The sequence below is a fragment of the Lissotriton vulgaris genome, chromosome 11 (assembly GCF_964263255.1).
Source record: "Lissotriton vulgaris chromosome 11, aLisVul1.2, whole genome shotgun sequence".
In the NCBI taxonomy this organism is placed as follows: Eukaryota; Metazoa; Chordata; class Amphibia; order Caudata; family Salamandridae; genus Lissotriton; species Lissotriton vulgaris.
The window spans coordinates 509,907,765-509,920,888 of NC_141699.1; the positions used below are offsets into that span (position 1 = coordinate 509,907,765).

At 44.9% G+C, this 13,124-nt stretch overlaps 1 protein-coding gene across 4 annotated transcripts in view; it reads left to right on the forward strand.

Moving 5' to 3' along the window:
• Positions 1-13,124, forward strand: part of SLC4A5 (solute carrier family 4 member 5) — a 611,906-nt gene that overhangs the window by 171,163 nt on the left and 427,619 nt on the right. For 2 of the 4 annotated variants that reach the window (XM_086943571.1, XM_086943570.1), the window contains exon 6: positions 8,044-8,102. In XM_086943571.1, the coding sequence (XP_086799697.1) occupies positions 8,044-8,102 (59 nt within the window). The remainder of the gene's footprint in view (positions 1-8,043; positions 8,103-13,124) is intronic. The other 2 variants (XM_086943572.1, XM_086943573.1) reach the window with 1 other exon arrangement.

Sequence of the window (13,124 nt, forward strand, 5' to 3'; positions counted from 1 at the left end):
AGAAAATACAAAAGCAACAATGGGGTTAAGGGTTCTGGCACACTGGGGCAGACAGAGATGGCCAATGTGACACGAAGTCATAAACATTTATAAAAGGCCATATTGATATTGAGGATTAATATAAATATAATGGGATAAAATGCCCACTGCCATAGAGTATAAGATGTTGGAAGTTACTGAGAAGTTCTGTGACTATAAAGAGGAATAATGCTAAATGAAAAGTTCGTTTCTCAGGGCAAGAAACTACAAGATGAATTGCAATATTCTTTTAATGTACAGAAAAATATATGTTATTCGTTATAATACAAGGTCACGACATCACCCTTCTCACACACCGGTTAAATCAGTGGGGCATATTTGCTAATATGTTGCACAATGCAGAGTCACACAGCAAGTTGCAGCACTGTATTGCATGGATGGGAAAAACCAGTACAGTGCCATATTTGTGAAGATATGGCGCTGATCAGCTCCCTCTAATTGGTGGAGCACTTGTGTCTGCCAAGTGCAGGGCACACACCCTTGCGCCATGGTGCAAGAGTGCCTGAATTACGGGACGGATTGTATTGGGCACGAAGGGTTACCTTCCTGTGAAAAGCAATCCTTCAAGGCATATTCTTCTTTCTATGTGTGTTGCTGTTGTAGTTCTCAAGTTCAGGTGAAAAGATGCTGTTGTAGGAGAAGTGTATCTACAACAGTAGCGGCACTCTAAATCTGCCTACCTCAAATGTCTGTTGTAGCAGAGTTTTTAAGCATAGGGTTAGCAGAGTGCTATGAAAACTAGAAAAGTGACAAAGCCTTTAGCCATTTTTGCAACAAAGTCTTTAACATAGGTTTAGCCTGTGCTATCCACACCGAGCGGAAAAATGATAAAAAAATATTTTCCTTCTCCAGGCACAGTATTACAGGTTTGGATTAATAGTAGGAAATCCAATACACACTAGAACGAACAAAAGTAATTCCTGACATATGTGAAGATTAGTAGTTGCGGACTTGAGAAGAGTAAATCTATAATTAAACCCAGAGTGATGTGACCTGCTTACCAGCCCTAGCAACCGAGTATGCAACAGGGATCCAACCATCCAGTGCTGCTAACAGCAGGGACCCAAGCAACTTCAAGAAGACGTTTACACTCACGCACAGTGGTACAATTTAAAGTTAGTCGAAATTATTGTAATAAAAATATGCAGTCTCCGCACTATTTGACAAAAAGGTTGTCACAAATCGAAATTTTGACTTGTAAATGTACTTAGTTTCGCAAATAGCTTAGTGGATCTATCAGCAGAGTCTGATACTTAACAAAAACAATACATCCATATTGAAACTGACTGACTGACCATATCGAAACATTTACTTATAAAATGCACTGATCTTGCACTCAACATAACCTCGAAATCCAAACTCCCAAAGCACTGGGGCTATTTTGCCTTAAATCTTGCACTGCTGCCATCAACGTGAAACATTGCTTTGGAACTACTTGCACAATTGGTTGTGATTCACAGGTGAACGGTTACGTTTTCCAGCTAGAAGCAGTGGCAAGACAAACACCAATACTGGCACTGTAATTGTTGTGATGTGCAATGAGTCTAGTACACTGTGACAACCTTTTGCGCTGGACACATCAGATGGTGTGTGAAGTACTGGCATTGTACCCTGACTGAGGGGTTTGAGAAATATGTCTGTTTCTTACTTTGTTTCCTTTCACCATTGTCTCCTTTGTTTGGTGGTTGTGTGTAGTCTAAGTTATATATTTCACCAGTGCTTAATCTGTGAGGTGTTTGCAGATGGCGGTATTCCTCGTTTCTTTTAGGGTGCCTGGACTCATTTTCAGCATTATTCAGCATTATTCTTTGACCAATAGCAAGAGAGAGGATGCCAGAAAGTGAGAAAGGTGGAGGAAGAAAATTATAGGAAAACAGTGGCAAAGGGGGAAAGCAGGGATGAAAACTGTAGTGAGCGCGCTTGCACGGCACGTCACGTGGCTACGTGACGTGCGTTGACGTAGAGGCGCGGCAGGCGGAGCGCGGCATTCAGAGCGCGAGCAGGTTGGGCGCAGGACATGCTTTGCGCTCCTTGTATGTATGTACCTGAATAAAGAAGTTGGTACCGTCATCCGACTCCGAGAGTTATTGGGGGAAGAAAGAGTATCATTACAGTGGCGACGAGGGTGGGATACTGACCCACGACCCCCACCACGCAGACTACGAGAAGCACGGCGGAACGGAGTGGTGGCGCAGAAGAAACGAGGAAGGCCCGAGGGTACGCACAGCGACCCCATCCTCATAGGGCACGGCAAGGAGCGCAACGCAACCATCAGCAAGGAGAACAGAGCACCGAGAGCACAAATAGCGACGGTCGAAGAACCCTGAACAACCGAGGTAGGAAGCCAGTCACGGTCACGGCCCACCGGGATACGCACTGGCTACTCCACCTGAACAGGAAAGGGCTGAAAGGAACAGCCCTCCACCCTTGCTCAAGAAGGAAGAGCGAAACGGTGCACCAGGGAGTCCGAGAAGCCTGGAAGGTACGCTACCCGCAGCCCGGGCGGAGAAGATGAATGCACAAGCGGGCTACGCGATAGCGCCAGTCCAGTTCCTTCCCCGACCAGGAGAACCGCTCATGAAATGGGAGGACTGGAAGGAATACATAGACAATTTCATAGAAGTAATGGAAGACGAGAGTGAGGAGAAGTTCAAGCCGCCGAGAAAGAAACGTATCCTGCTGCTGAATCTGGGCCCTGAAGGTCTAAGGATCTACAAAAGCTTGGTGCCGAAGAAGAGAGAGACAGAGGATGACGATGTGTATGCCCATGCGCTGGAAGACCTAGAAGAACACTTCAAACCCTCGGTGTGCGTCTCAGTAGACAGGTTTAACTTCCAGCAAAGGAAGCAACTACCCGGGGAAACGGTGGAAGAGTATGTGGCGGCGTTGAAGAAACTGGCGGTATCGTGCAAATATGCCAACTGGGAAAGTGAATTCATAAAAGACCAAGTGGTGATGCACACCACGTGCACGAGCGTGCAGGACAAGCTATGGGCCGCAGGGGACACCTCTCTCAAGGACGTGTTAGTGATAGTGAAAAGGGCTGAACTGGCACGAAGATGTGCTGCGGCTACGAAGAAGGAGATCGTGCCCAGCGGGACGGTGAACAAAGTAGACGAGGAAGAACACCACAAGGATAATCAGGCACGGGAACAGCCAGAAAAGGGTCCCGACAAATGGCGGAACAGCCCAGGCAACCCTGGCAAACAGGCCGGAAATAACAAACGGCCTTGCTACAGATGCGGCAGTTGGACGCACGAGGCGCACGACCGGAAGTGCCCTGCGCTTCGCGCCAAATGCACGTTCTGCGGAATAATCGGCCATTTTGAAAAGGCGTGCAGGAAGAAGGCAGCCAAGAACGCAGTGAAGTACGTGGCCCAAGCATCGGAGGGGCCAGAAGAAGCAGCAGAGGAAGAGGTGATCACAGTCCTCTGCATCTACGACGAAATATTAAGCATAAACGACCGAGGCCGTGGCACCGGCGGAGGAAGAACGATGAAACCCGTCATGGAAATGAAGATCGGAGGCGTCGAAGTCCAGGTGGTGGCAGACACAGGGTTGCCTTACACCATCATCCCCCGGAGCGTGTGGGAAGAGAAGTTCGCTCCGCGACTGGGCCCCGAGCTGGACAAGCTGGACATACGTCCCGTTACCTACAACGGTGATCGAATCCCCATGGCCGGGTGCAGGAGATTGAACTTCGAGTTCAGGGGCAGAGAGGCCAGGTGCAAACTGTATGTCTCCGAGAAAGGTCCCTCCGTCCTAGGGTGGCTCGACCAAGGAGACCTGGGCATCAAGCTGGACCCAGGAGGCAAGGAACAGATATTATTGACGGAGCCGGAGGAAGCGCTGGACACGAACAAATGGAGGAAGAAGTTCCCAACGGTCTTCGGAGGCTCAGTGGGCAAACTCGACAGATTTGCACACAAGATCGTACTCAAAAAAGGAGCTATACCGGTGGCACACAAGGTGAGGAACATCCCGCTAGCAGTGAGGGACGACGTGAAGGAAGAACTTCAACAGCTGGAGAAAAGAGGGATCATCGAGCCGATAGCCTGTGCTGAATGGCTATCGCCGTTGGTGGTGGTGAAGAAACCAAACGGAAAGGTCCGTTTATGCGTGGACCTACGTGAATTGAACAAAAATATAGTGGTGGAGAAGTTTCCTCTTCCCCGGATAGAGGAGATGCTGGCCAGCACAAGGGGTATTCAGAGGTACTCCACCATAGACTTGACTTCAGCGTATCACCAGATAGCGTTACACCCAGAGAGCCGCAGCTTAACATCCTTCATAACTCCCTTCGGATGCTATTGATTCCGCCGCATGCCATTCGGACTAGCCTCGGCGGCTGCAGTATTTCAAAAGCTCATGCATCAGCTGTTTCAGGACCTCAAGGGAGTGCAATACTTCCAGGATGATATATTGGTGATGGGCCAGGACAGGATGGACCACGACAGGAAGCTGGAGGCAGTGTTGGGCATCCTGGAAGGGAAGGGCCTCACAGCAGAATGGGCCAAATGCCGGATAGGGATGGAGAAGGTAACGTACTTGGGCCACGAAATCAGTGCTCAAGGTGTGACTCCCAAGAGTGAAAATGTAAAGGCGATCTGCGACGCACCATCACCAGCTACCAAGGAGGAAGTCAGGTCATTCCTGGGAATGGCGGAATACTATGGGAAATTCATTGAACATTTCGCCTCGAAAACTCACCACATGAGGCTGTCAACCCGTGAGAACAGCGAGTTCTGTTGGTCAGAGGAAGCTCAACGGGAATTTGAAATGATAAAGAGAGAAGTGGCAGGGGCAATTCCACTGCAAGGGTTCGACCCCCAAGGAAGCACCATACTAACCACAGATGCAAGTGATAAAGGACTGGGGGCAGTCCTCATGCAAGACCGAGGTCAGGGGAGAGTCGAGACCATATGCTTCGCATCCCGCACCCTGAATGACACTGAAAAGAGATATAGTGTGATTGAGAAAGAAATGTTGGCGGTGGTGTGGGCCATGTCCCGGTTCCGGCAGTTCCTGTGGGGCACGAGGTTCCGGTTGAGGACTGATCACAAGCCCCTCCTCAAAGTGCTCACATCTAGTGGACATGCGGAAGCAACACCGAGGATCTCGAAAATGTCGCTCAAATTAATGGAGTTCCGCTATGATGTTGAACACATTCCAGGGAACAGGAACAAAGTGGCGGACTACCTGAGTAGGGCGGCAGCGATGGAGCCCAGCACAGAAGGCCCCGAGGCGGGGGAAGAGTGGGTCGCACTCACCGAGGACCTCGAAGTATCTATCAGAAAACAGGAATGGAAAACGGCATATGACGGAGACCCGAACATGGAGCAAGTGAAGGACTACATTGTGAGAGGCTGGCCGGACAAATGCAAATTAGAGCGTGGCCTTGTTCCCTACTTCGAGGTGAGAGAGGAACTATCTATGGATGACCAGGGAACATTTATATACAGAGGGGAAAGAGTCATACCCCCGTCAACGATGATACCCAGATTGATGGACATGTTACATGAAGGCCACCTGGGAGTGGCAAAACTGAAACTAAGGGCCAAGCAGAATTATTGGTGGCCAGGAATGGACATAAGAGCGGAAAGACACGTGAGAGAGTGCCTGAGGTGCCAAGGCACGGACAAAACGCTCAAACCATTGCGCCCTGCCCTGGGAAAGATTGATCCTCCACAAAACCCGTGGGAGGAACTGTCCATAGACATTTTGGGGCCAGTGCTGAATGCACAGGGTATACAGAAATACATTTGTGTAATGATGGATCGTTATTCGAAATGGCCGGAAGTAAAGATCGAAGAAACAATGGACACTGAGAAAATAGTGAGCTTCATGGCAGAGACCTTCGTGAGAGAGGGCATCCCTAAGTGTGTCCTCAGTGACAATGGGCCCCAATTCCGCTCTGACAGATGGAACCAATTTATGCAAAGAAATGGAATAGCGTCTAAACACACATCCATATACCACCCGGCGGGGAATGGGTTGGTGGAGCGCTTCAATAGAGTGGTGATGGGCTCGATACAAGCGGCTATTGCAGACAACAAAGACTGGGAGGCGGAGATATGGCACATGGTGTGGGCGTATCGGATAACTCCCACGAACACTGGCTATAGCCCTTTCCAGATATTAAGGGGCCGGGAGCCGTTCACCCAAGACAACAGGATATGGAAGGACAGAGTTATCAAGAGTGAGTGGTCACCGGCAGTGGTGCAAGCCAATCTGAAGAAGGCACAAGCAGTGTATACCAAACACTATGATGCGAGGAGGAATGTAAAAGACACGGCCCTCGAAAAGGGGGAATGGGTGAGAGTAAGACTGCCCACTCTACAGAGAAAAGGGGAAAGTAAGTACAGCAGGCCCCTGAGAGTTGTGGAAATCAAGGGCCGGGCGGCCTTGCTGAGCGATGGAAACGTGTGGTCGCAGGATCGCATGGCCAGGTGCAATAAAATACTCAACTGGAGAAGCAGAGACAACAGGGATGAGAGTGAGAGCAACAGTGACCACTCCAGTGACTATGGAGGTGAAGACCCGGACTTAGGAGAAAGTAGTAACGAAGATCAAGGGGCCAGTGCAGAATGTCAGCTGGAGGAAGACAGCAGTCGGAGTGTGCCTGGCGCGGCTGCGCTAGAGAGTGGACAGAGTGAAGAAGCAACGACTGCCAATTCCCCGGTAAGACTGACGAGAAGGGGCAGGGCGGTGGTCCCACCAGTGAGGTTCAGAGACTATGATATGAGTCAGGACTTGTTCACATAACTCTTTGGAAAAAAGGGAGATATGTAGTGAGCGCGCTTGCACGGCACGTCACGTGGCTACGTGACGTGCGTTGACGTAGAGGCGCGGCAGGCGGAGCGCGACATTCAGAGCGCGAGCAGGTTGGGCGCAGGACATGCTTTGCGCTCCTTGTATGTATGTACCTGAATAAAGAAGTTGGTACCGTCATCCGACTCCGAGAGTTATTGGGGGAAGAAAGAGTATCATTACAAAAACGAACCTGCAAGGGTAGGATAAAGAGACAAAAGGCCAGATCACAAAACAATTTTGACTGGCGCTTTTTCATGACCTTGGTGATAAGTTAATGCAGCACTTGGTGCAGACACATTTTAACACTCCATTATGAAAGCAGGTTATGGATGTGGTAATGTCTGATGAGAATGTTTGTGCATATTTGTTGTGTGGCATTTTGTTGCAGTGATGATGCATTCTGTTGTTTATTGTGGTGCTGTGTTTTTGTCCTCACTATTGCAAAGTGATGCTGTGTTTTGCTGTGGTTGTTGTTTTGTCTTCTGTTTTTACTGTTTTGTTGTGCCCTGTAATTGCATTCTTATTTTGATTGTGTGTTACTTTGGTATGTTCTTTCGTTTACCTCAGGAATTTCCACAAATGCTGCTACATTTCCAGGCAAGGAAGCATATGCCTTTAAAGTTCCTGTGACAAGGAACCATTTACCACTGTCTGAAGTGGCAAAATAGTGCTGCTCCAGCTCTTCAACTATTGAGGACACCAGTCAGCCAAAACTGTGGCAGAGACCGTTTCTTAAAGTAAAACTTGCAGTGCTCACTTTATGCGATAATGCAAAAAAAAAAGTACTGTGGTTGAAAAGTGAGTAGTCAAGATCAGGCAGCCTTGGTGTTTGGCAGAGTTTGCAGTGCTGATCTTGGGCTCCTAAGAAAAGCTTCTGTGCTTTTCTAAATGATGCGTTGCATTTCACAATGCCTTTGATAATAGTCTTCCTCATGCGTTAATGCATTTACAATGACACAAGCCTGATATTTGTCCTTAGGGGGATATTTGTCCTTAGGGGGGCAGCAAAGGGTGTTGTGTTTAGTAATGTAAGTGGTTGTGCACCATCGGGATTTACACTTGAAGTGCAGATATCAATATTAAAACAATTTCTGTAATTGAAAGAAATATGACATGTTTCGTAATCTGCAGACAGCAAAATATGTTTTAATGCATAGGTGTATTTTTTATAGTTTTCTTTGTTTCTTTTAGGTCCTGCACAGAGCAGAAGTATGAATGATATTTCAGATGCTCCAAACGCAGATCAGGTAGTAAGTTTAAAAAATAAATTAACTTTTTTGGACGAAGGGTTTCTATTTTCTGTAATAAGGGAACAAAGTAGGAGAAAACATATACCTACTTTCGATGCCTATTTACAGGTAAACTCTGATAAAGGTTATATGCATGCTATGATCTGTAGTAATTACACAAAAAACAGGGGTTCCTGTGGACACTCAATGATTGATATTGTAATACATATCCTGCATCAATCGAATATTCGTTTCTGTACAAACATTGAAACCTTGCTTTTATGTCACAAAAAGTCACAACATTGATAGGTTTCCTTCTCACTTGGGACACTTTGCACTGAATTCGACAATATACTTTGGGCCTCATTTATGAAAACTGACGCGTTGCTGCGTGAAAACAGCGATACTTCACTTTTCATTGCGCTCTCCTTGTGACATGCTGGATGCGTCATGTTTACAGTATGACGCATCATGTCGAGTTACAGATACATCAGTATTTCTGACGTATCTGAAGGCGCAAAAATGACGCATTGCTGGAGCACGAAAGTGACGCAACTCAATCAATGGATCATTTCACACTGTCAAGTCCCATTTAAAATGTGCCTGCATCAGTCTTATGCCTGCTATGAGGCAGGCATAAGCTATTGACACATTTGCATCCTAGAAGTGAAGAAGTGAAATCTCATGGATTTCATTGCATCACTTCTATGAGGCTTACTTGCGTCAGAATGCCCACCCTGCATACATTATACCTGGAGCAGTAATAATGTGGCTTAGGGGTTTACAAAGTGACGCATCTACCTAGATGCGTCACTTTGTAAACATGGCACATTTTTTACCCTGCTGGTGGGTCACAAAAAGTGACGCACCGGCGGTGCAAAAGTGACACAAGGGCTCATATAAAAGACCCTTTGTGTTGTATGTCTTTTTCCTCTCTAACATCTTGTTTACTTCCGCTTTCATTGCGATTGCACAGATATGCATCGCAAGATCAATCATTGAGTGTCCACAGGAATCTCTGTTTTTTGTTTAATTGTAAGTACCCTGGTTCCTTGTGAGTAGGGTGTCCCTTGTGTCTCCGTATACGATGATCTGTAGTAAAGCTGATCATAGAGAAAAATATTGTGCAACTCAGCTTAGCAAATATTGTTTTTAACTTCCGTAATTGAAATGTTCCCCTTTAAACCGATTTTGTAAAAGTGTTTTATACATTTTGAGATATTGCTTGAAGATGTGTAAGAAAAAGGTTACTTCTTTCACTAACCACAATATTTTTCTGTGATAGATAAATTACCTGGGTTTCTGTATAATATTATTGTTTAACAACTTCTACCTGCAGCATTACTATTATATCACTCAAGACCCGTGAATAGTATAAGCCATCTGAATCACTGAATAAATATACACTTGTACAGATGATCCTTATAATCTTCATGCACCGACCTTAGCATCTGAAACTTGAAAATTCTATGAATTTGACACTTTCCAATACTCTTAATGCATATACTACTAGTGTAAAAACAAAACCTGATTATTAAGGTGTACTATGCAATATAAGAGTAAACATTTGAAATCCACATGATATTTGTATCTATATTTGTATCAACTTATAAAAATATTTAATATTTAATATCTAATATTATTTAATCTATAGTACATGCATGTTTTAAACTGGAAGGTTTCAAATTCAACTTTTAAAATCATCATCATCAAAAAGGTTTATTTTGAAAATGAATTCCTTTTTAAATCAGAAAACATTGCATTGATAAATTGAGGAAGCTCTTGCAAAGAGTTCTTGGTGGATAAAAAGGTAGAGGAAAGCAAAAAGGGGACCACATGAATCATACCCGTTTCCAAGATTCAATAATATAATTAGGATTACATTTAGTAGAACTCTAAGGGCCTGATTACTATGATGGTAAGACACCACCGACAGCCTGTCGGTGGCGGTCCCACCACTATCACAAGCAGCTTTTCCACTCGCCACATTAGGATGGTTGGCGAAGGGGTCGCGGTTGGAGAGAATGACTGCCATAGATCGAACAGGCTCAAGGAGCTTGTCGGACAGTTGGAGGTCACTCCGTTCCCTACAATGGTGGGAGTGCCTGGCACCGCTGTAGGAATTATGATGTCCCTCTCCTGTTTCATGGCTGGTTACCCGCCATGAAAAGGCTGGCCGAGAGGGAAATTGGGGGCCCGTAGCAGGCCCCCCTTTATCCCTATCCCTCAGTGTTGGGTTTTGGGGGGCACCTATGGTGCCCCCTACATATCCCTGCACCATGTGGCAGGCACCACATAGTGTAGTCATACGCACAATGTGCATTCTTTTGACTGTGGCGTGTGCTGCAGCTAGTGGCACACGCCCCAATACAAAATATACAGTTTGTGAAAGCCTTGCAGGCGGTTGCATTGTAATTCAGGGTGCGGGACCACCGACAGCTTGTTGGGCGGTCCCATTCCCGATACGACATCGTAATCAGCTCCTAAGAACTTATTAGTACAGTTTCTTATCATCACAGAATTCTGTAGTACACAATATATATATTGAACAAAATGAACGGTTGGCTATGTGCATTTGGTCTTAATTTTAGCTTTCGAAACAGCAGGCTATTTTGTGCTGCTAAAATTATTTAGCTATGTGTCCTTTGTAAGCCAACCAACCAATGATTGGTTGAAGTAAAGCCTGTCAAGTAGAATTTAGCACAAGAAAACAAAGAAACTGTGTTTGGTTCGCCAAGCAAAATATAATTTTGCTGCTGGAGCCCTCACCATCTTTTAATGAAAAAGATGTTTTTAATGCATTTCATGTTATTGGTACCATGTGGTGGTGGCCCTATAACGATCTTGCCTTAACTCACTTACTAGCGGCACCAGCCCAGAATTTCAAAAATTCGAGTTAGTGTCATCAGATGCCAATTTAACTTATAGTGTTTAAAATGGCTCTGTCCTATCATTCTTAGGTCTTGTGTACAGTTGAAGACCTATTGTCCCTAATACCTTGTTTTTTCTCGAAATGTTATATAGCGCAAACTTGACCCGAAATCAGGTATCAGAGCACTTTACCTGAGCACCAGTTGCAATACATGAAGACACATTAATTTTTGTTAGGCACAGGGAGATTAAGTGATTTGCTCAGAGTATGTTGAGCGTCGTTGCCAAGACTCAAACCCAGTTCCTCAGATTTAAAGTCCATTGCCCTAACCATTAGGCTACATCCTCTCACCAAATTACCTTAAATGTTATACCTATAGTTGGCTTTAGGTCAGCCTCTTTGTCTTCATTGAATGATTTTTTTTGTCTACTTAATTTTCCTTCTTTTTATTCAGTCACTTTCCTTCTCATTCTTTGTTTGTCCCAACCTCGAAAAATGTCTTCATTTGTGATGCGCCTAATTTGTGTCCTTCCACTGCTTGCATTCAGGAAATTACTTTTTTTCTTTTTCGTCAAGCACTCTATGGGAGTGCATGTGTTTCCTTGCTGTCTTCCTCATGTGTTGCTTCCAGCCTCAAATCACCATTCTACTATCTGTGGTGGCTCCCTTCTACCCAACAGATATTTTATTGCTTTCTCTGACAGCTTTAAAAAAAAATTGAATTCCCACTCCTCCATTGTTCCTTCACTTCTCGTCTCTTTGTGGCTACTGTCACTCAGCATTGTTTACTTCCATATCACCACCTCCATCTACACCTCTGTTGATCCCACTCCATTTTTTTGTTTTTCATCTTTTTTTGGATGGTCCAGCATCTTCATTTTCTACCAGGGCACTCCTTTCCTTTTCATGTTCTTTTGTGCATAATTTTTATTTCCTGCTCAAAGATTGGTGTCTCTCATCTTGGAACGGAATTTTGAAACAAAATTGGTGCCACGGAATGACATATGCATGTGCAGGTGTAAATACAGGTCCAACACTGACAATAAGTGCCCTCTTGTATCGAGAGACAAATAAGCCAAAACCTTAATAAGAACATAACAGTAAATTATTGATGGGCCACTGTTCTGTAGGGATAGCTTGGCTTTCCTCTCGGTGCAGTAGTGATCGCAGCTTGACAGCTGCGTAGCTCCATGGCTCCAAGATGCTCCTCCCAGCTTGCATCATCCTCTGTGTCAGTCAGTCAAATCACTTTATTTGGCTAACATAGCCATAAAAAAACAATAAACATGGTAAAAACATGCAGTTAAAATACAAGCAGCATGGACAATACAGCAATGAAACACCAAATAAAAACACTTCAGAACTGACAATTTACCAAAGCACTTTAGTCTCTTCTGATCCTTAGGGAATTACATATGTAGCTAATTACAGCATTACAGATAAACTCAGTGTCCAAACACTACAGAAATGTAAGACTCAGTCTAACCAATCTTTATTTATTTAAGACTAATATGAGGCATAAAAAATGGGCTGAGGGGATGTGTAAAAACTGCTGAAAAGCATAAAGTGGGTAAAGGATTGCTGGCCGACGTTATTGCAAGGTCAAGAGGGCAGGGTGAAACCCAGCTGTCCTGTTGTGGGGAAACAACCAGGAAGTGAGCTGTGCTCAGCTTAAATCAAGTTAGGTAAAATCTGTGATTCTGATTAGGAATCCAAATTAAATATAGTTTACAATGTTCAATAGAAGTAACCTTTTTAAGTCTCTCATAGTTTGAAAAAGAGAATGAATGAGGGTCCTCAACTTACTATCAATTTCACTGGGGGAATAGAATAAATGTGGGGCATCGAGATCTAGAAATGATTTTCTAATATAAGCTAGCCAAGCAATATTATATCCGTGATCTAATTTAATGAGGTCTGCAAGGACTTGGTGGGAGAAGTTAGTAAAGGGGGATCTCCAAATTTTTGCCCACAGTAAAACTGGTGCTAGTTTGATTGCATCCTCAATATAGGGAAAGACAACCTTAGTGTTGGTAATAATGTTGGCAATACTTTTATGGACTGCTAATAATCTGCAGAGAGATTTATTTTAAAGGGTTTGTAAATGGCCTCAGTCTGCATATCCCCACACCCCCGCCCCATAGGCGCCTAAAGAAAGGCATTCTGCATTA